We start from the raw sequence: 21,372 nt of genomic DNA on the forward strand, positions 1-21,372 counted from the left end.
CATTCCAACCCGTGCCATGGGCAGGACACCTTCATCAGACCAGGCTGCTCCAAGCCCCTTCCAACCTGGCCTTGAACACTTCTAGGGATGGGGCAACCACAGCTGCTCTGGGCAAACTGTTTTAGTGTCTCACCACCTTCACAACACAGAATTTCTTCCAAATATCTAATCTAAACCTGTCCCATTCCTCGTATCTCCAGCAATCCCTTTATTTAGGGGAACACAAATTCAATGCCTGAATGTGCTGGAGATGAGCCAATACAGCACAGTTCCCAAACCAAAATATTTAGTGTTTTCAACAGAACTACCTAGAGCTGTACTGTATGGTTGAAGCAGCTCAGGGAAGCCCTGCTCTGCAGAAGTGTGGCTTACAAGGACTCTGTGATTTTGACAGGAAAGATGTAATTTCCAGTGCAAGGATCCAGAGCCTTGCTGCACAGAGCAGTGACCACCCTGCACAGGCACAGGGGCTTCTCTGGCTCTGCCTCAGAGCTTCCAGCTGTTTGAGTGGGACCATTCAGAGCTCCTAAGCCAGATTTCAGAACAACATGTGAAAAAAAAGCATCACAATGGGCACCGCAGTGTGCCCTCTAGCCACACTCCACAGTGCTTCACTGTTTTTCTTTCTAATTCATATCAGCCAAAAAATGACACTCTTTAAGAAAACATAACCACTGCAAACCACAGCTTCATTTTTAGCTAAACAAACATATCCTTCAAATAAATATAGAGAACCTACCAGAACCACTGCTTCATGGCTGGGGAGAGCAAATCCCTGACCATTAAAAGGCAACATTTGAAAGTTCAGTGCAATTTCTAGTTGCAAAAAATATTAATAGCCCCAAACTGCACCAAATACACCTGTTTGTTATTAAATTAAATGCAGATTGTGTTTTTATCTAGAGATGTTGTTAACACAATTTATTTGAGCATCTTGTGAATGTCAGTGACTTCTTTCTCAACGGGCATTTTTCTGGGGAGGAGCCCAATGAAGCAGGGCTGGGATTGCTGCTAGATTTTCACTGAAAGTCTGTGGCAGAACTACAGCCCCACTGAACCACATCACAGTATTATTTCTGGTAACATCCTTTCTTTTCTGCCTTAATTACACAACATATTTTCTTTAATGGCACCAGTCATCCCCATAGCACTTCAGCTAACACTTATCTTGAGCCCAATGCCTAACATGCTGGAGAAACAAGGAGGAATGCACAGAAACTAAAATAAAAGTAAATATTTGGGAAAGAGACAAACAACTTTTCAGGGGGAAAGAGCGCTGCATTATAAGCATTTATGGAGAGTTAATTCCATATCAGAAACTCCAGTTTCAGCCAAAACTAAATATTTGTCTTCATAATTCCAGCTGAGAACGTGCTGATGTGCTAAAAGCTTGCAGAGAGCACTTCCATCATCTGGTGCCAGTGCAGGAGGCCTTGGGTCTGAATCCTGGTCTGGAAGACTCATGACCAACTTCGTGTAATTCTTCAGAGCAAAGTACAGAAGATGCTTTTCTACAATAGCATAGTTTCTACACAGGATTTCCTTGCATATAAAGATAGCTCCAGACCAGTGAACAGTTCTCAAGCTCACTTTTGAGTTCTGTGTTGAGCAAAGTGGAAGCAAGGTAGAATCAAACAAGCAGGGCACCTGACTCACCTCCCAGCTGACCAGGACTCGTGTGTCAGACAGGAAGGACAGGGAAGGTGCTCTGCACTGGCCTGGTGGTCCTGCTGCTGTGGTGACCTCTGTCGCCTCCGAATACGGCCCGTACTAGAGGGGAACAATAATTATTGTTATTATTTTAACAAAAATAATAATAACCATTATCATTATTATTAACAATATACAGGTGTACACTCATCTCAAACCCTCGAGATCTTTCCAAGAACAGCACATGAACTTTTTCAGCACACTAAACTTTCTCAAAGGCAGACTGGGCTTTCAACACCCGGCACCAACCACCAGAGCTCAGGATGAGCTCACACAAATGACTCAGAGTTGAAGCGTGAGGTGAGCTCAGGAACAAACACAGAGCATGTACCTCCTTTGTGCATCCTCCTGTGTGGCAGCAAGTGCTCATGAAAGCAGAAACCACCTCCAATTTGCCCAAAAGTGAGAATGAACACACAGTAACTGAGGAACAGCTTGTGCCCCTCTGCCTTACCTTAGCACAGCGTGTTCATGTACCAAAACCAGCTTTTCATGGATACAAAGAGGAGCACAAAGACCAAAGCACATATGGAGTCCATTTCCAGCTTCTTTTACATAAAAAATGTACCCCAAGTTACTTGTAAGAGGACAGGGTGTGCTGGGGCCCCAGCCTGGCACAACGTGCAGGAACACGCTGCGCTCACGCCGCGGACGCTCCGCTCCACGGGCAGCTCAGCTCAGACAACTTCTCAGCCCGTGGCAGGAGAATCATTTAAATGCAGATTAGCAAAACAAAAAAAGCCAATTTTCAGCAGTCTGGGAAGCTGGCTTCAGCCAGCAGTGCGAGGACAGGAGATAGCACTGAAACAGCCTTTCTGAGGCCTCCTGAGTGGAAGAGTGAAGTTTGCTTGGTACCTCCCTGAGTTAATTAGAAATCGTTCTCCAGAACAAAGAAGCTTCACTTGGAAGAAATTAGAGGAAAAACACTGATATTTACTTATTTTGTAATGCAGTACTAGTGAGCATGAACAAAATGAGCCACTAAAAAAAGGCCAAACAACACAGAAATTATGAACCCCAGAAAACTTCTCAGCAGACGTGTCAGTATCTGCCATTGAAGAAAGGCCAGCGCTGATTGCTTTGTGTTACAAAGAATGTACATGTAAAAAAATGTCATTTATTGACTTCTGCTGTTTTTGAGGAAGAATCTGGTAAAGGACATCCTCCTCTATTTTGTACCTGGTAGAAAAAAACAGACAAAGCAGAAGCAGCCCTTCATTTAACAAAGGGTTGAACCAGAAATGCTTTGCAGCTGTTCTGCCAAAAAAAAACAGAAAAAAAAAGAAAAAAAAAAAAAGGAAAGCATCACATATTAAAAGTTACCAGGTAGGCAATGGCTTTCACTCCAGCAAGCAAATCTAGTCTTTCCATGTGCATTTAATTAATTTTTCACAAAAACAAAACAGTGGGTGTTTTTAAACCAAAATGGTTTAAGAGTCTTGCAGATTTTTCTAATACCCACGTTAAGTTTTAACAGAATTTCTCCCTGTAAACGAGTAACTTTAAACTTTTGTGTTATGTTTGTCATCAAGATCTCCCAGGAAGAAACATGTCAATGCATGTAGTTTAGTTGAGACTTTCTATTAAACACCACTGGAATGACAGCATAAACAACCCTAACCTCAATGAGAAAGAAAAGAGGTTTCTGCAGATCTCCATGGACATCAGACAGAATTTATGATGTATTTGGGAAGGAACTTCTTCCAAGGAAATAATTTAATAGAAAAATCTCATTGAATCTATAAAGCACACTTTTTTTTTTTTTTAAATTAAAACAAAAAAGGCACCAGGAGCTTGAGTTTCCCTCAAAACACTCCACCTGGGTGAAACTGCAGTTTTTGCTTATACGCATTTTAGACTCAAAACAAAAAAGCAGGAAATGCAACAGAATGAGGATGAAGAGAATCCTCCCTGCAAGCAGCTATAACTTTTAGCAGGGATTTTGCACCTTTGGGAGCAGCTGATCCTGGCCAGCCAAATCATATCAGTACCTGAAATCTCCTTTTAAGAGAGACCCAGGTCTAAAACTGCTAAATCTAAATCCTCTCAAGTTCCTGTCGAGCATTTATCACAGTGTTTTCCTTTTGAAACATAAACTTTAAGGAATTTAGAGATTTTAGAGGAGCTAAGATTTTAGTTAGAAATAAGCTTTACTAGAGTTAATTAAAATAATAATAATAAATGAGTAGGCCTTGATGAAGTTAGGAGTTAGTAGTTAACTAATAATTGCTTGCTTGTCAGCACTATGTTTAGTTAGCTGGGTTTATAATGAAGAATATAGAAACTGACATATAGCTTCTAGGAACATAAGACAATTGTGGGCCTCCTCTGTTCTGAAACCAACTGAAGACAAGGAATGGGAGTTCTACCAAGAGTTCATTTATCACATTTGCATTGAAAAGGTAGAGAGGTCAGAATGAGGAAGACTTCATTGACTTCCTCATTTTGGGACCCCTCCCCATGAAAGGGACACCGACCCATTTCAAGGGAGCACGTACCCCGCCGTCGTTCAACGCCCGCACCCGGAACCCGTAGGTGGCCCCGGGCAGGAGGCTGCTCACGGTGCACTCCAGCTCAGCCCCGTGGTACACCTCAGAAACCACTTCTTCAGGGGCTGTCATCTCCACGCTGTACTCAGAGACGGGGCAGCCACTCTCTGACTCAGGGATATCTAAAAGAAATCATGAATTTGTTAATAACATTAGGGAGCGCACCAGAACAGCCATTTTTTACTTCGTATACCACAGAAATGTGTATTTCTGCTGTGTATAGATTGAAGATACCTCACAGGTATCCTCTATCTATATAGATACAGATATCTCTCTTTTGTTGTGGGCACCTGCAGGTCTCAGATTCAGTCAAAGAGAAACTGAGAGTTTCTAGCCAGGCAGAAGCCTGGGAAAGAGTTGGAGAAGAATGTAAATAATTCTCTATCTCTCTTGTTATTCACATGGTTTATAGTTAAGTTCTATCACTGTGCATCAAGCACTTTGCACCAATGGTGTGGGTGGTTTTCACTTCAGGACCAGTGGAGTTGGTCCTCACAAAGCTCTGTATAAAAGAGTGGTGTATTTTGAACAAACCGGAGTTTTTACTCTCACAGCCTTCTGAGTCAGTCTTCTCATTCCCGTCCTGCCTTGACAGCGACAGGCACCTTTGTTTTTGCTCATAAAAACAATGTATTTGAAAATACCTGCATGTTATGTTACAAGCCAGTAGCATAGAATCAAACTGCCTGGGGATCAGAAAAACAGCAGCCACCAAAATGCTTCCAGCAAGCATTTGGGTGGATTTTTATACTGGTGTTGAAACATATCTGACAGTTAGAAATGTTACTTATCCAGAATTTGGCTTAAAAAATGATGCCACAAAAATACCTGGATGCTGCAAGATTATCACTGTAAAGAAAACACTCTGTTGGAAACTGGCATGTGTCTTGCATTCTGAAAAGTGTTCATTTTTTGAAAACTTAGTACCATGAGTGTAATCCAACATCTTTGCAAAATAACACGGGTCCAATAGATTATGTGTGTTATACTGTGGATCAGGATAAATGCCACCCAAAATGTTCTAACTCAGATTTTTGAAAAAAGTTATACATTAGAAGTATCAAAACGCTTCTGGCCAAGCCAATATTTCAAAGGAATAAAAAAAAAAAGATCTTGAGTCACACTGTGTTTTTGAAATAAAAGGATAGATAGTCCAATGAAGCTGATACTTAATAGCCCTGAGAGGGGCTGGGCTAAAAAAAAATATAATATGGGAGCAGAGAGTAAGACCTAAAGGACAGCTGAGCTCAGAAATCCAAAACTGAGCCACCACACCTGGTGAGAAGCCACACTTGTGACCTGCTCAGACTCCACTGGACTTTGCTGTGCACTTCCCAGGGAACAGGACACAAGCAGCAGAAACAAAAGCTCAAGGTCAGCAGCAGAACCAAAGCTTTAGAGCAGCAGGATGCTGCACTGGCTTACCCCACTGCAGCTGCACCTCCCTGTGCCTCGGCTTGCCCAGCAGCCTGGGCGGGCGGCAGGGCCCCGGCGCGACGCTCAGCGTGCGGACAGGTAAACTCTCGGAGCACTGGGGGAGAACACAGCTCAGTTACACCTGGCACAATCACAGCTCAGCTACACCCTGGCACAATCACAGCTCAGTCACACCTGGCACAATCACAGCTCAGTCACACCTGGCACAATCACAGCTCAGTTACACCCTGGCACAATCACAGCTCAGTTACACCTGGCACAATCACAGCTCAGTTACACCTGGCACAATCACAGCTCAGTTACACCCTGCCATGTGCACAGCTCAGTTACACCTGGCACAATCACAGCTCAGTTACACCCTGACACATTCACAGCTCAGTTACACATTGGCACAACCACAGCTCAGTCACCTCTGGGCATTATCACAGCTCAGTCACCTCTGCCATGAGCACAGCTCAGTCACCCTCTGGCATGGCCACCACCTTCAAAGTGAGCCACAGCTACAGAGCAGCACAAGAAATTGTCTTCTACACTCTCCACTTCATGGAAGTTTATATAAACAGTAAAGGAGAGGAGATGCTGTCAAGCATGTTAGTACAAATACAATTAACAGAGTTCTTTCATCAGTGTTCTCGATACTGGGCTCTCTGTTTTAATTTTCCTCTGAAAATAATGTCAAGGCCTAAAGTACTCAATCTTAAATGAGAAAAAAATGTATCAAAGCAGGAGGAATAAGTGCATAGGTACTGAATTTAAATCAAAGAGGGGAATTGTTACAACAAACTACCTCTTTCTGCATCTCCAGTCAATACAGGGTCAAGCACATGGCAGTCTGTGGCCTTTTTCAAACAAGTGGCCACATCAGATAAACATGATGGTCTTTTCTAATGTAAATATAAACAACTACAGGTTGGTTCTGAGGAAACCAAATCTCACAAGATTGCAGCTTGCTGGAAAGGAAATTATGTACACACAGAAATCTAAAACTCAGCATCTTGCAGCATGAGATTAACTGCAATCAGTGTAGTTTTACTGTGCTACAGGGAAAACATTCCCCTTCTTTGGAAAGCAGAAGTATTTTACCAAAATTAGCAGACAGATCTCTGAAAAATATAAACCCAATAGCCCCTGTTGTTAGATAATACTCACCTGACTGTGTCCACCAGTGCTGATACAGCACGCCCGGAGTTTATACAAAGTGCCTGGTTTCAAGTGAGTACAGGTGTATTCTGTAGCTGAGCCACTGTAGGCCACTTCCCACTGGTTTGCTAAAAATAAAATACATCCAAGTTTAAAGAAGTTGAAAACAACACATTTAGGAGTGTCTAGGAGAAAGGAAAATCTTCCACAAATTATGTATTTCAGAAAAATCATTAGTATTACTATGAATGTTATTTCCCACTTGAGGACATAACACACTGACATATGTGCAAATACATATACTTACAAATATAAAAAAAATATGATTATTATATATAATGTATAAATGCGCAAATATATGCACACAAATATAAATAAAAATATTTCTAGATTTGGCCATATAACCTGAAATTCTGTCATTTTTAGTAAAAAGAGGATACCTAAAAAACTCACTACAAAACTGTCCCAGAATCCAACCCCAGCTCACCTAGGAATCCTGCAAAGTACATAATTGTGTTTCAATGAGATTATTAGAGCTTTAATGATAATAACAACAATAACCTAAAGAGTCAGGACTCCCATATGGTAGCCACAGTGTTTTGAAATTGAGACAACTTGTCTCAAGTTTACCTTCTGGACTTCCTTGAGAAATCTCCAGCAGATACTTTAGGATTTCTGAACCACCATTATCCTGTGGAGGATCTGAAAAAATAAGACAAGAATAGGGGTGAAAGATGACAAAACAATTGTGAAACCTGATCCTGATCCAGCTCCTTCTCCAGAAACTCCTCCACAGTAACTACACCTGGTTATGTGCAGCAGAAGGGGGTGACAGACATTTGTTTTCAGCATGAATCAGACTAAGGCTGCTGGATAATGATGATCCAAACAAAATGTATGGAAAAAGCACTGAAAGGGAAGCTGTGTGGAGGTTTGCCCCAAATAAAGGAAGCAGCTGGAATGAAGCTGCAATGGGACATGAAATGGAGAGTGAAAAGCCTGAAAATGTACTTGAGTGCACATTAATCAAAAACAAAACATTTTTGCTTCTGAACACACAAGAGTCTCCACACACCTTTTAGAATATTAAAAAAATTAAGCTGTCATGTTCTCCAAACACATTCAACTTTGGACTGAGAAGGAGCATGAAAAATCTAAGCTCTAACACATATTTCCACGATTTTATTTGAATATCTTACGACCCCAAAAAAGCTCTGCCACATCAGTCTGAGCTGGCTTACCCCACTTCACACTAAAGCCATGAGCTGTTATTGGCCCCTTGATGACGGGTCTGGTTGGAGGTCCTGGCCTGTCTGGGCTGGTTGTGCACACCAAAACTTCGCTGGGAGAACTCTTCCCTTCCACGTTGGAAGCAAACAGCTGAAACAAAACCACAACGAGTCTGCCCTTGTTCACTGCAACTGCTCTTCTGGCAGCTCTGCATCAGACTTCTTTCAGCAATTCTTTCAGCACAATGTCACATCCCAAAGTGTGTGGGATTGTAATAACAGATATTAGATTGTCATGATGTTTCTTTACAAACCACAGTGATTTCCCTCCCACCATCAGCAATGGATCATGACATGTTTAAGATAAAAGCAGCGCTGATTTTTCCTTTAAAGAAAAAGAAAGGTCACTTCTTAAAAATAATTGTGTCAACTCACAGGATTTTTCTCATAAAAGATAAATAAGAGAACCATAACAATAACTTTGATATTTTTGTTTTGGAGGTATTTCTAACTGCTATTTACAAAGTAATTCAAAGTATCAATAATCACACTATTAAAAGTCAGATCAAAGTTGTGCCTGTAGCCAGTGACACCAGGCTACAAATTTTTTCTGATATCAATGCAGTTTTGTAAAATCCATGTTTAATTTGAAAGCAGGGCTACAAAGAAGCACTAAGGGTTCTCTCCTCTCACCAGCCACAGCAGCCTTTGCAACACTAAGCTAAAAAGCATCATCTCAGAGTGACAACACAAAAACTTCCCTATCCTTTGGGTAGTTCAGGCAACTTCACATGGTCTTCTGTCCCAGAGAGCAGGAAAAGTGTTCCCTGTGAGGGTGGTGAGGCCCTGGCACAGAAGCTGTGAATGCCCCACACACAGAAGTCTTCAAGGCCAGGCTGGATGGGGCTTGGAGCAGCCTGGTCTAGTGAGAGGTGTCCCTGTCCACAGCAGGAGGGTTGGAATCAGGTGATTTTCCAACCCAAACCATTCTATGACTCGATGATTTTTTCTTTCTGCTGTAGTAAGACCTAGAGAAGCCCAGTGCTGGCCTCACACACAGCTTCTGGCCGTCTCCAGGGGGACACCACAGCCTGGGTGGCAGCTCTTGCAGAGCCACTGCAGTGGACAGCCAGGGATGGATGGACAGCATCACCACAGCTGATCCTGGATAACCCCACTGCCTCCTCCTCAACAGCAGCACCCAGACTGTGCTGTGATCACAGACCTCAGCACAGACAGCAAAATGCTGAACTTGGTGTTTACAGGACTCCAGAGCATCCCTCAGGGGCTCTGAGCATCCACAGAGGAGAAGACACCAACACCTGCTAAAAACCAGCTCCAGACCCAGCCATGTTGACATTTGAGACAGAAAAGTTTCATTCTGTGGCTGCCAGGGGAACACAGGCCCCCGTGCTGGCTGGGCACCTGACAGTGTTTGCTGCATTCTGCAGAAGTGGGATGGGATTTGTCACCAGGGACCAGGTAAATGCAGCCAACTATGACCACCTCACACCCTGAGCTACACTTTTACAATATCCTCCCACATGGTACTGAGAACTGTGGTTGTTCCCCAAAGTCTGAGCAACAAAATCTCCTGTGTGATAGAGGCAGAAATACAACTAACAGTTCCATATATTAGGTCACAGTATAAAGCAAATTTGATGATTCAGTTTTGGAGGGAACACTAAAGGATCCCTGTAGTGCCTGGAAAAAACCCAAAACAGAAAACATTACACAATGACAAGAGGAAAGACTTTACCCTGAATTTATACTGTGTGCTTCTTCTGAGATTCTTCACAGTACAGGCTTGCTCCTCTCCAGTGTACTTTGGGTGAAACACGCTATCCTAAAAAAATACAAAACCAAACAAATTCCAGCAAAAACTGAGGAGTCTGAGAAAGTGTTCCCTGTGTAAGTATGTACCTACAACATCTTATAGCAAAGGGGCTTCATAGCTGAGTGCTTAAAAAAAAAAACCACATAATAGATATAACAATATTAATTATTATTACTACTACTGTTTTTAAACTGCAAGGCCACAATACTTTTTTTTTTTTTAGAAGAAACACATTGCAGCTGCCCTGAGTAATGTAATTTCGCTGCACAATAAGCACAAAAGCAATCGTGGCAGTTTAACCTGCTAAGAGAAGTGGAAGTGACAGATGACAGAACACAAGCCCACCACGGAGCAGCCAGGAGGACATGGCAGACTGACCTGGCTGAGGACAAGCTGCCCTGTACCTCACAGAATCCTCTGTGGCTTTGCAAGTAATCAGAGATGACAGCAGAGATTTTTAGCTAAGGATTCCTAATTCTGCTGTGCAGCAGAGCAAATCTCAGAGCTCCACCCTGCCAAGTACCCAGGACTCCTGGAAGGCCCTCCAAAGGAGCAGTCAGTCCATGCTGCTTCTCAGTGTTCCCCAATTAATAAATAAAAACTCAGCTTAAGTCATGCACTTCATAGCAACAGCACTTACATTATCTTCTTCCTGAATTTCCAGGGTGTAGGAAATCGCTTCCTCTGGTGTGCATCCCTCTACTTTATTCCACTGCAATGAGATCCACGTCACACCAGCTCGGATGAGCCGTGGTGCAGAAGGGGTCTGAGGAATATTGCCTGCAGTGTAGCAAACCACCTCCTGGCTGTACCCACTGCTCAGAGACAGAGCAGAGAGAGAGGAATATTAAATACAGACAAACAAACCTCCAAATCCCCCCCAAACAATGGAACAAAGCAGAACAAAACCAAAAAAACCCAAAAACAAACAAACAAAAAAATCCAAACAAACAAAACCCTCAAAACAACAACAAAAAAGTCCAAAACCAAATGAAAAAAAAAACCAAAAACAAAAAACCCCAAGCCCACCACCACAAAAACACAAAGCTAAAGAAACCTAAACCTCCTAAACATCAATGTACTTAGAGAAATATTTCACATTTTCAAAGAGTTTGGACAAAGTTCAAATTGCTCAGGTGGAAAAGATAAACACCCAGTAAGGAAATGCCAGAACCAAGGCTAGAAAAAAACGCAGCATATTGTGTCCTCACAGTCATTTTTACAGATCTCACCAGCATAATAATAATTAGAAAAAAATATCCGAATGCCTAAAAATATTAACTTGGTATTAACTGTGGAGGAAAATCTCATTTAACAAAAGGAAACTAAAGTATAGGAAACAGAGCCTCAAGTGCTCAACTTTTGGATGTTGAACCTGAGATGTGCAGAATACAAATTCTAAAAACTGATCAAGCTCTCAAAGGAAGGTAACATTCTTGCAATTTTCAAACCTGTTTCCAAAGTACAAAGCATATTTTGTGCATTAAAGTCACACCATTAACTTAACACACAGAAAAAGCCAAATCTCCTTAATTCCAAATGTTCTTTCTCAAAAATAACCTATTTGTTGAAATAGACTTGTATTTAAATACACCTATACCTAAAACCCAAACAAGACAAAATTCATCATACATGGTAAGTCCACAAGCATTACAACAAACCAAAACCATCTCATGACATGAAGTGTTAGATGACATTATCATGCCTTAATTTTGAGTGCTGTCTATAAAAATAAGGCATGTGTTGCTGGTCTTATCTTACAGATTAGCACAGAGCAGCTGACCATAAATAGTTTTTAGCTCACTCCTTCCTCAATAGCCTGAGGGGAGAGAAAAAAAGGGAGAAAGAGAACAAACAAAAAAAAAAGGGGGGTAGGAGTGTTGAAACACGCACTAAGATATTTTAAAAATCTGGAATCTGGCAAAGAAAAGAGATGCCAGAATTGGGAACTCTGCACAAACCCAATTCCCTTCCAGTTACACTCAGCAGGTCCAGCTCAGCCCCCTCTCTCTACACTGAGTATTATTTCAATGGGGAGGGAATTAATCTTGCAAGAAGCTGGGAAAAGGGACTGTGTGCAGACATGAGTGGTCTCAGCCCATGTCAGGGAAAACACAGGAACATGAATAAAGAAGCTTTCTAAAGCTATAAATTACTGAGAGGCTTGTGTTTGGGAAGAGAGAACAATGCAGGAGTCTCCCTCCACAAAACACATTGTTATATACCACTGGTGTTTCTTTTGTGTCCTTGTAATAATGATTAGATCCTGTTTAGCTAAGGAGGACAATAAAGGAGTGCACAAGGGCACTGGATGTTTGCCTTCTTCACAGCTGAACCTTTCCTGGGCTGCTCTGCTTGCCTGAGCACAGGAGCACACACTGCCCCAGCAGCACAATGTCCCTCTGGGCACACTCTGCCCCTCAGCTGCAGCACATTTCATCCCAGTGCTCCCCAGCAGCTCCCAGAGGACTGAACTAAGTCTGATTTCTCACCCATCTTCATGTGAGTGCATCAGTCTGTGTGCAAGGAAAAGCAGGAGCTAAACCCCATCTTTCAGTGCCTTGGATGTGCCTTCCCTCTCTCAGTCCTGCCTGTCCCTCCCTTCTTCCCCACCCCATCAGCCAGTTCTGCAGTGCTGAAGGAAGGGACTGTACTGCTGCAAAGAGACAGAAGGGCTTTGCTTTAAACCAGCAAAATAAATATATCAAGATTCCTTTCAAAATCTGTAACTCGGCTTCCCCTTGCTTGTTTTTCTTGGTTCACAGAGGTCCCTAGTGGGAATTTTACATAACAGATGTATTCTTTTCGTATTAGCAATAGACCACAAAACACTATTTAACACCTCAAAAGGAGCCTATCTGCTCAGGCTGATCTCATCGTGCTGAAGGTGCACAGCAATTCCCTGGGAGGTGAAGGATATCACCAAGGAAAGCACGACTTACCTTGAAGCATTAACAACAGAGCAAATGCCAGACATTTAACTCAGAAACCATGAAGAGAAAAGAAACAAAAATCCCCCAGAAATCCCTCTTTATGCTGGCATTGATGGGTGAACTTTTCAAGCAGCACTTTTTCTCCCGTGCTCTGAGGAGCTCACCTGGTACCGATGTCGTTCTGGGCCGCCAGCCGGAAGGTGTAACCCAGAGCTGGGCACAGCTTGGTCAGCTTGCAATGCTTCTGGCTCCCGAAGTAACATTCTCTGAAACCACTGTTCCTCTTTCCCTGGAAAGAGAGAAATCTGTAATGGGATGGCTGTGAAACAAAACCACGCTCGTTTCAGAATGAGCTTGTTTCATTAATGGTATCAGAATTAGATGTTTTCATAAAAAACAAGCGCTGACAGCATTGCTGTGCTCTGAAAATCACACAGAGCCTGCCTGCTGGCGGATCCCTCCTCTTCTCACCTTCTTGGAGTTGTGAGATGCAGCTGCAGCTGCAGCTTGAAATTCAATTTATCCCGCTCACGACCAAAAAAGCGGGAAAATGATGAATTAAATGAATCTCTGAATCTGCTCGGTCACAGGAGCATGGGAAAGGTGCAGCCAACACTTTGCAAGCTCTGTCCTCCAGCCGAGCATCCCTGGCTGGGATTGTCTCAGCAATTCCCGATCCCACAAGAGGGCTCCCGCTCCCCACGGTCCAGCACGCCCAGGGAAGCTGCCTGGGACAAAATTCCCTCATCCCAGAGGAACATGCAGCGTGCCAGGCTCTGCACCCACCCCACTGCCCGGCCTGCACAGGGTATGTGAGCAGTGAACGTTTTTGGGGAAGTCTGGAACTTTGTTAAGAGGGATGGTTTTTGGGAGCTTCACACCACTGTGAGCAGGAGCAATGATCCATCCTGGTAAAGACAGCACAAAGCAGCAGCCCAGAGGGGATGGAGACACTTCTCCAGCTCCCAAATGCTTCCTCAGGTACTGGTTTGTATGAGCACGCTGATACTCTCCCTGGCCCCACCACATTTAAAACAAAACCAAACCCTTATCAATGCAGCCCAGCCTGGTACACCCTGGGGCAGAAATAAAGCTGAGCTGTTCACAGGACAGAGACCCTAAAGCAGCAGGGAATATCTGGACTCATTTTAGGCCCCACATGGAAAACAGGCAGTTTGAAATCTTTCGGAAGGGGCATAGACTGCTCAGCTCCTCAAAAATAATATCTACCAGTACTGAAACAGCTGAAAGGAGTATTTCAATTATTGAAAGTATTTCAATACTCAAATACATATATATTTTAATTAATAATATAATATCATATCATATCGAAAGTATTTCAATACTCAAATACAAAATTACTGGACAATTACATTATGAAGTACCCAAAAGCCCACCAGAATGGAAGCCTGACAAAGCACGTCCATGAGCTCCAGCATGTGCAGAAGACAGGGTTATGCCCATCTCTGCAACTTCTTCTGACTGAAAAGCCATTTACTAGTTTTGGCACGTGTCTGTACCATTTTAAATTTTTCACTATTTTAAATTTTGCACCATTTTTACAAGGATACACCCCCCCCTGCCCCGAGGCCAACAGCCTCACCTGCTGTGCCTCCTTGGGCTCACTCTGCCCTCCCACACACTGATCCTCCTCCATGCTCTCAACATCACCACTAAAGATCTCAAAAATGCCTGAGTGGGACATGCATTTATTTTTCACTGGCTCATTTCTCCAGCTCCTGCCAATTTCTAATTCCTCTCCCTCAGACTGTGACACAGAAGGAAAAACTCCCCGAAACATTTGCAGTGAGTCCCCAGAATGTGTTTATCAGGCTAGAAACAACCACACAGATTTCCAGCACAGCACAACAGTGTGGAGGCACTGAAGGGATGTTTAGCACGCTGGCAAACAGCCAGAACTTTTATTTATACAGTGGGAGCCTACACTTGTTCTAGAACTCCTTTACACACAATCCCCTTCAGCTTCACCCACTGCTCCAGCTGTAGCACTACTGCACAGCAAAGGTAAATTAAGGAATTGGAAAAGAATCACGAAACCCAAAGCAAAAATATTTTGTACATGAAAATCTTTTCAGATCTAAAATCCCTAGCCATAGAATGCTATGATAGAATTCCTAGTTACAGAGTTCTATGATAGAATTTATTTAGGAAAAAAGTAACAGGTGAGCATACTTCTCAGCTAAGCATTAATATATTTAAAATGCACACTATAAAAAACCTAATTAGAAATCTTATGTTTCAGTGAAATACCCATTCATCATTTCAGCACTACTAAAAATAGATTTTTTTCCCCTATGCAAACTCTCTTTTACAGGTTGAGTTGTCTTAAATTATTTTTTCCTCAATGACTTCACTGCTTATAAATAATTGAAAACATTTAATTTATTTTGGATTTCTGTTTAAGAATGCCTTTTAAAAAATAATTCTCCTATGCTTTTTTTCCAAGAGAACAAAGTGACCAATTGCTAAGCATATGGTCAATAAAACAATGCTGGCTAAAAAGCAAAATCATGGAAAATCTCACCTATACCACAATGCCTGAACTGAGAGCAATGGGCCAAGCAAACTTTCATTTGTCAGTCCGATTGGTTAAAACTTTGCCAAGATTGCCAAACATTTAAGGTATCCTTAACTTTATAACAGTACAAACCCTGATACTGTATATATTTCTCTTCCAAAACTGGTATTGTACATTCCCCAGACTCAGTCAGAGACCAACTGGTATTCAGATTACTCAGACTGGCTGGTATTTTGGATTCTATTGGCACTAATTGGAGAGGCTGGCCGATATTTCTAATTATCCTGGCATTAATAGCCTGGAAATAGCCTCTCCGCTCCTTCTCTCCCAAGATTTATGAAAGCACTAATGCTGGCATAATTATAGACAGGAACAACTGGCAGGCTGGTACTGGCTGCCACCCAAGAGTCTTACAGCTTTCCCAGAATCCTTCTCCTATTCTTTGTACACTCCAAGTTTTTAATCCTTCAAATAAGGTTTCGTAAATTGCTCAAAATACACTGTATCATTTCTGCAAGGATTTGTAATCCCCAGATTTCAGAGGGAGGGTGCTGTCAGACTTCCCCAGCCTGGGGAAGTCTTCTCCTGCCTTCTCCAGCCTGGATTCCCTTTTCTTGTCCAGGACAGCCCACCCTGTGCTGGACCATCAGCACCCTGTCTGAGGAACCAAGGACAATCCACAAATCCACTCTGCATTGCACAACGCTCCAACACAGTGTTTAAACACAATTTAGAGCTCTGCCTGCCATTTCAGCAATATTTCAAGCTGCACCCTCACTCAACACAGGGTGCTTGATTTTCTTTGGAGAGTGTATTTACTGAAGAAGGGATTTGAAATGGGTTTTGTTGAGTGAGTTCCCTGCGGCAGACCCAGTAAATAAACACAGGAGGAGGAAGGGGCCACTGCAGGTCCAGCAGGGCAGGGATGGAGCACAGTCCTGCACACAACTGAAGCAGTGCTCAGCACCACATCTGTGACCAGGATGCAGGACTGACATCTGCTGTGGCCACACCAGCATTGGCTTCTGTGTTTGGGTCGTGCTGGCAATAAAAAGGAACAGACTGAAATTCAATCTGACACGGAGCTGCGGAGCAAACTGTCAACAATTAGTGTAACACACCCTCAGATCTCTGCAAAGCATTTTCTGTGCCAGTTATGCAAGTAATGAATTGTCTCTACACACAAACACACAGAAGGCAGAAAGGGACCTACAAAACATCCCTAAATTATACACAAACCCCAATTTTATGCAAGGCTCTCCTCCTGCACGTCTCACAAGAGTGGCACAGCCACAGAACAAACTTGGAGGGCAGGTAAGTGAACAAACACAAACAAGGAGAGCCCTGTACCCAACTCTGGTGGATCAGCACTGAGATGCCTGGCTCACATTATCAGATGGCATAAACAAGCATATCTCTGCTACCTCAAGGAGCTTAAAACTTTGTGTCAGAACAAAATTATCCCCATTTATCTCTATGTAAACTTCATTATTAACTATCCATCATCAAATCATTAAATAGTGTGGTATTGTATCAGTCTCCTTCTCTCTCAAATTAAAATGAGCTGCTTACTGGGTAAGAATTAAAGCTGTTTTGAGCTCTACACAGGGACACACACTGCATGAGAGGGATGTCCTTGTGTCTGGCTCAGGAACATTCCTGCCCTTTCCCATCAAGAATGAATAGGATACTCTGGCTATCCACATACTCAAGAGAAACATTTATTTACCACCACTTAATCACACAACAAGCATTTCACATCTAATTAGCAACAAAGGCCTGGTTCTTACAGCAGTGCCAGCAGCATTTTTCAGTGCAGTTACAGTTTACTGATTTTGATGAATGCTGGTATCAGGGAGAGCATCACCTCCTTTACAGTCATGTTTTCTGTTCGGTATATTTTTAATGCTATTTTTTCCCCAATTAGCTTTTTGCTTACCATGAATAATCAATCCTGGCACCAAGTCATCAATTGATTAGTTCAGGTTTTTAGGTTCAAAGTTTATAGCAAAAGAGCCAGAAGGTGAAGTTTTCATTAATTACTAATTTAAATTAATTTTATTGCCAGAGAATTAATGCACCTGTGGTGAAAACATGTTCCAATCCCAATGAAATCCAGAATACCTGAGACATGGGCTGATCCTTACTTCTTCAGAGTCAGTGGAAATTTTCCAGTGTATCTGAGTGACAATTTGCTCAAGTTCTCTTTTACTCTCCTATTAAAGAATTAAGTATCCTTCATAGTTCTTCAGGAATTTTAATAGGCAACAGTTTATTAGCAAGGTATGACAACTCTAATTCAAAGTCTTGGACCAGTAAAGGGAAAGCATTTGTGTTTCCTGACTAAGCATGTAGCACCAGTCACATTACAAACCATTTAATCCAAACTGGGATAGAAAAATGTAGGGTAACTGGAACAGTTTTATGTACTAACAACCTTTCAGAGTCTGCAGGTCAGGAAAAACCCCAAACCTCAGAAGTAAACTGAAGCGGCAGCTGGGTAGGGTGGCACAGCAACATATTAATCAGTATAACCCTCTAGAGTTTCCAACCTCACCTAATGCTGGGCTGTAAACACAGCGCTTCTGCTGCAGCTTTACAGCCACAATTCCTTTTCTGCACACACAGGTGATGCCACCTACACTCCTGGAGGCACTTTGGATGCTACAAACTCCTCCTCTACCCCATAAAAACAGGAGGAGCCAGGTGAGATACTGCTGAGCACCTGACACACTCTGGGCTGTCCGACAGACAGACAGACAGACAGACATCCGTGACCTCCCAGCCAGGAGCACAAAGTGGCTGCAGGAGCCCCTCCCTTGCAGGGGTACTCTGCTTGAGCTGGAGGAACACACTGGTGTGACTGGGACACAACTGGAAGTGTTTGCCTGGATGCTTCCACCACTCTCCACACCTCCCATGGCTGATGCCAGCTTTGTTTCCAGTCTTGTGCAGCCTTTGCACAAGAACCTTCCAGGACCTGTGTGCCATGAGCGTGTCCAGGGCTTTCCACACCATGCCTTCCTAGGAAGGGACTCAACTTCAGGGTGTTTTTCCACCTTTATCATCTGACAGATTTCTTGCTCTCTGCTCTTGTAAAGCCCTCTCTGCTTTGCAGCCACGATTTAATTTCCTTCTGATCGCTGATTTTCCCGTGTTTATATTTTACCCTGTGCCTCACAGCTAATGAATGCTGCTCTAGCTGAGATCTGGCAGTGTGTTCACTGCTGCCTGGCAAGCCCTCTCCTGTGCCTTGATGTATGTATTCCTTGATTTCTCCAGGACACAGCGTGGCCTTGTGGAGAAGGCAGTGCTTTTGCTTATGGGGAGTTTACAGAACCAAGCTCGAGGCTGCAGGGCACTGCAAGTGAATTCTCTTTTGTACCTGGGTGCCAGAATTCCAGAATTCTGGGTGCCAGAATTGAGAATTGAGTGCAGCATCCTGCCAGCCCACCACTGCATCTGATGAGGCTCCTGCAAACCCAGGCACAGCCAGCCTGCATCTTCAGATCTTTCCTTTCACAAGCTTTAATAGCAGGCTTTCATTTCAGTGGCCTAAAGTTGCATTTCTGTCTCTGATAAGAGAGATAAGAGACAGAAATCTCTCTCTAAAAATTTTTTAGAGAAGCTACACCTTTGGCATTAACTGTCTCAGAACCTGACACCTACATTTCAGCCAGGAGTACTGTCAAACCACTGGAGATGCACCAAATTAATTTGTGCAGGGCCATTATTCTTTCATCTGTGCTGGCTAGCTATCCATTATAATCTCAGATTTCAGGGCTGTTACTGAGAAAACAAGGTAATTAAAACAGGTAGACTAAGAGAATCTGGATGCCTTAATTTTTTCCCATTGATAGCTAAACTACCCTAAACCAAACTGCTTTTCCTCTGTGAAAAATGGGTGTCATTACCACTCTTTCTGAAGATAAAAGTAGCTTGAAGGACAGAAGGATTTTAGAATTGTCCTATATATATATTCAAAAGTCTGCCTATGCTCCATGTAGTCAAAATCAGCATTACAGTATTTGCACTGTATTAATTATCTGTTGATGGTCCTTCTTCTGACAGGACCTTCTGTCGGTTCCCTTTCCTTTGCAGGCTGGAATCATCCATGTTTCCACTGCTCTGTGCTGCTCAGTTCCTTCAGCTCCAGGTTTCTGGAAGCTTTGGAAGAAATCACAAGTGCACAATCAAGGTGTCACGGGTCTAACAGGATCATCCTGGCCCATCCTTTTGGAGAAATCTCTCTTTATCTCCTTTCCCAGACTTCACACTCCCCCTTTCCCCTTCTTCAGTGACAAGCTTTGGCTTTCCACTATCTGCAGAGGGACAGCAAGTCATTCTGAAGCTATTGCTCAACTTTAGCTCAGGTTCTGAGGGTTTCTCATCATGCAGACCCCACCAGCTGTGACAGTGCACACAACAAATGTTTGCACAGCAAGAGGTTCCAAACACCCAACATGTAGCAGAAATGTGTTACTAATGCCATGGTGAGAAACTATTCATAACAGAATACTCCCTTTAGAATATTTTTAGACTAGAAAAGACCTCAAGAGATGTTTCTCAGACTTTACAACCAAACACCCTTTCACACCCTTCATTTCCCAACTCGTGACTTTTATTTACATGTTGTCCAAGCCCTTTCTGTCACCCAGTATTTATTCTTTTCCTTCAGAGATAATACTCCCTGACTCATGCTTTCTGCAGAAATGTGACTTGCAGAAAGGAAAGGGAGCAGAAATTAGGGGACAGAGGGAGGACTCACAAGAACACACCCCCAACAAATCCTGCACATCATCTCTCAGGGCACTCTCCCAGCAGCCCAGCGCTCAATAACCACGGAAGATATTCAGAAGAAAACTTAATTCCTTTTGTGCCTGGAAGGGGGCTAATTGCCACTACACAAAGGACACTTATTTTGGCCCTGAGTACATTCTCTGTGGACAGGTCTGCAGGATCATGACTCTTCTCCTCTAAGGCAGGAAAAAGTTTATTCTGCACTCAGCAGCGGAAGAAAGAGATCATGAAAAGAACTGTAAGATACATCACAAGTAATTAAATAGTAAGTAATGCTAATTAACCAATAAATGACACCAAATGAGTGATAAAAGGTTTCAAGGGTACAGAAACGAACATTGTTTCTATATAAAATAGACTGAATGGAAAGTTTTCCCCCCACTGCCTCTTTCACCTTTCCAACTCTTTACCTAATGCCATCAGGATTTCATTTTCCCATTTCTACTTTCTCCTGTATTTAATTACTTTTCTTTACTCAGCAAATCCTTGTAAAGTCTGACTGCCATTTATTTGTATATTTATCTCAACTAGTTACTACTCACCTCATCCCACTCCAGAAGGTAGCTGGTGATTTTTGAGCCATTATCAATGGGTGCCTATGAACAAAAATAAACAAAAGGTGATTTGGGGAGTAAGAGAAAACGGCTTCACCTCCCCCAGGCAAATGACTACACTTTCAAGTGAAACCAAAGCTTTGCACATGGCTTGGCAACCTCTTAAGGAATGCCGGGAAGAAGCTGGACAAAATGAAACACACACATTTTAAAAGTCATGTTGGTGCACAGGAAGGGATTTGTCAGAGTAGAGCAAGTTGAAGTCCCTTACTGCAAAATGACTGTCTGAACTTTCAATTATTTCCAACATTTATGCTCACTGCCAGTACTTTTTCCCTGCTTTTGCCCGAACCAAGTGTTACCTACCTTCCACTGTAAGGTTAAGGAGCTTTTGGTCCTGTGCGAGGCTTTGGGTGGGAAGGGACTCTCTGGTGCTGAGCTGTGAGTGGTGAAGCTGACTGGCTCTGAGCAGGATCCTTTGACTGAGTTGTACGTTGCATATACCCTGGAACAGCATTGAAACGGGTTATAAATGTGCTGACACTTACAGGGGCACTGCCTTGGCCACGGTGTTTGACCACCAAAGCATCCACTAATAACAGACTGATCACAGCCCAGTGGCTATCCTAACTTCACTTCACTTA

General features: G+C 42.8%; 1 protein-coding gene across 2 annotated transcripts in view; it reads right to left on the reverse strand.

Annotated features, from left to right (window-relative positions):
• Positions 1-21,372, reverse strand: part of FNDC3B (fibronectin type III domain containing 3B) — a 187,165-nt gene that overhangs the window by 35,603 nt on the left and 130,190 nt on the right. For both annotated transcript variants that reach the window (XM_072933671.1, XM_030279927.4), the window contains 11 exons: positions 21,095-21,233; positions 20,717-20,770; positions 13,000-13,124; positions 10,543-10,717; positions 9,825-9,911; positions 8,078-8,216; positions 7,467-7,538; positions 6,846-6,964; positions 5,685-5,790; positions 4,209-4,381; positions 1,657-1,770 (listed from right to left, as the gene is read on the reverse strand). In XM_072933671.1, the coding sequence (XP_072789772.1) occupies positions 1,657-1,770; positions 4,209-4,381; positions 5,685-5,790; positions 6,846-6,964; positions 7,467-7,538; positions 8,078-8,216; positions 9,825-9,911; positions 10,543-10,717; positions 13,000-13,124; positions 20,717-20,770; positions 21,095-21,233 (1,303 nt within the window). The remainder of the gene's footprint in view (positions 1-1,656; positions 1,771-4,208; positions 4,382-5,684; positions 5,791-6,845; positions 6,965-7,466; positions 7,539-8,077; positions 8,217-9,824; positions 9,912-10,542; positions 10,718-12,999; positions 13,125-20,716; positions 20,771-21,094; positions 21,234-21,372) is intronic.

The sequence above is a fragment of the Taeniopygia guttata genome, chromosome 9 (genome assembly GCF_048771995.1).
Source record: "Taeniopygia guttata chromosome 9, bTaeGut7.mat, whole genome shotgun sequence".
Classification (NCBI taxonomy): Eukaryota; Metazoa; Chordata; class Aves; order Passeriformes; family Estrildidae; genus Taeniopygia; species Taeniopygia guttata.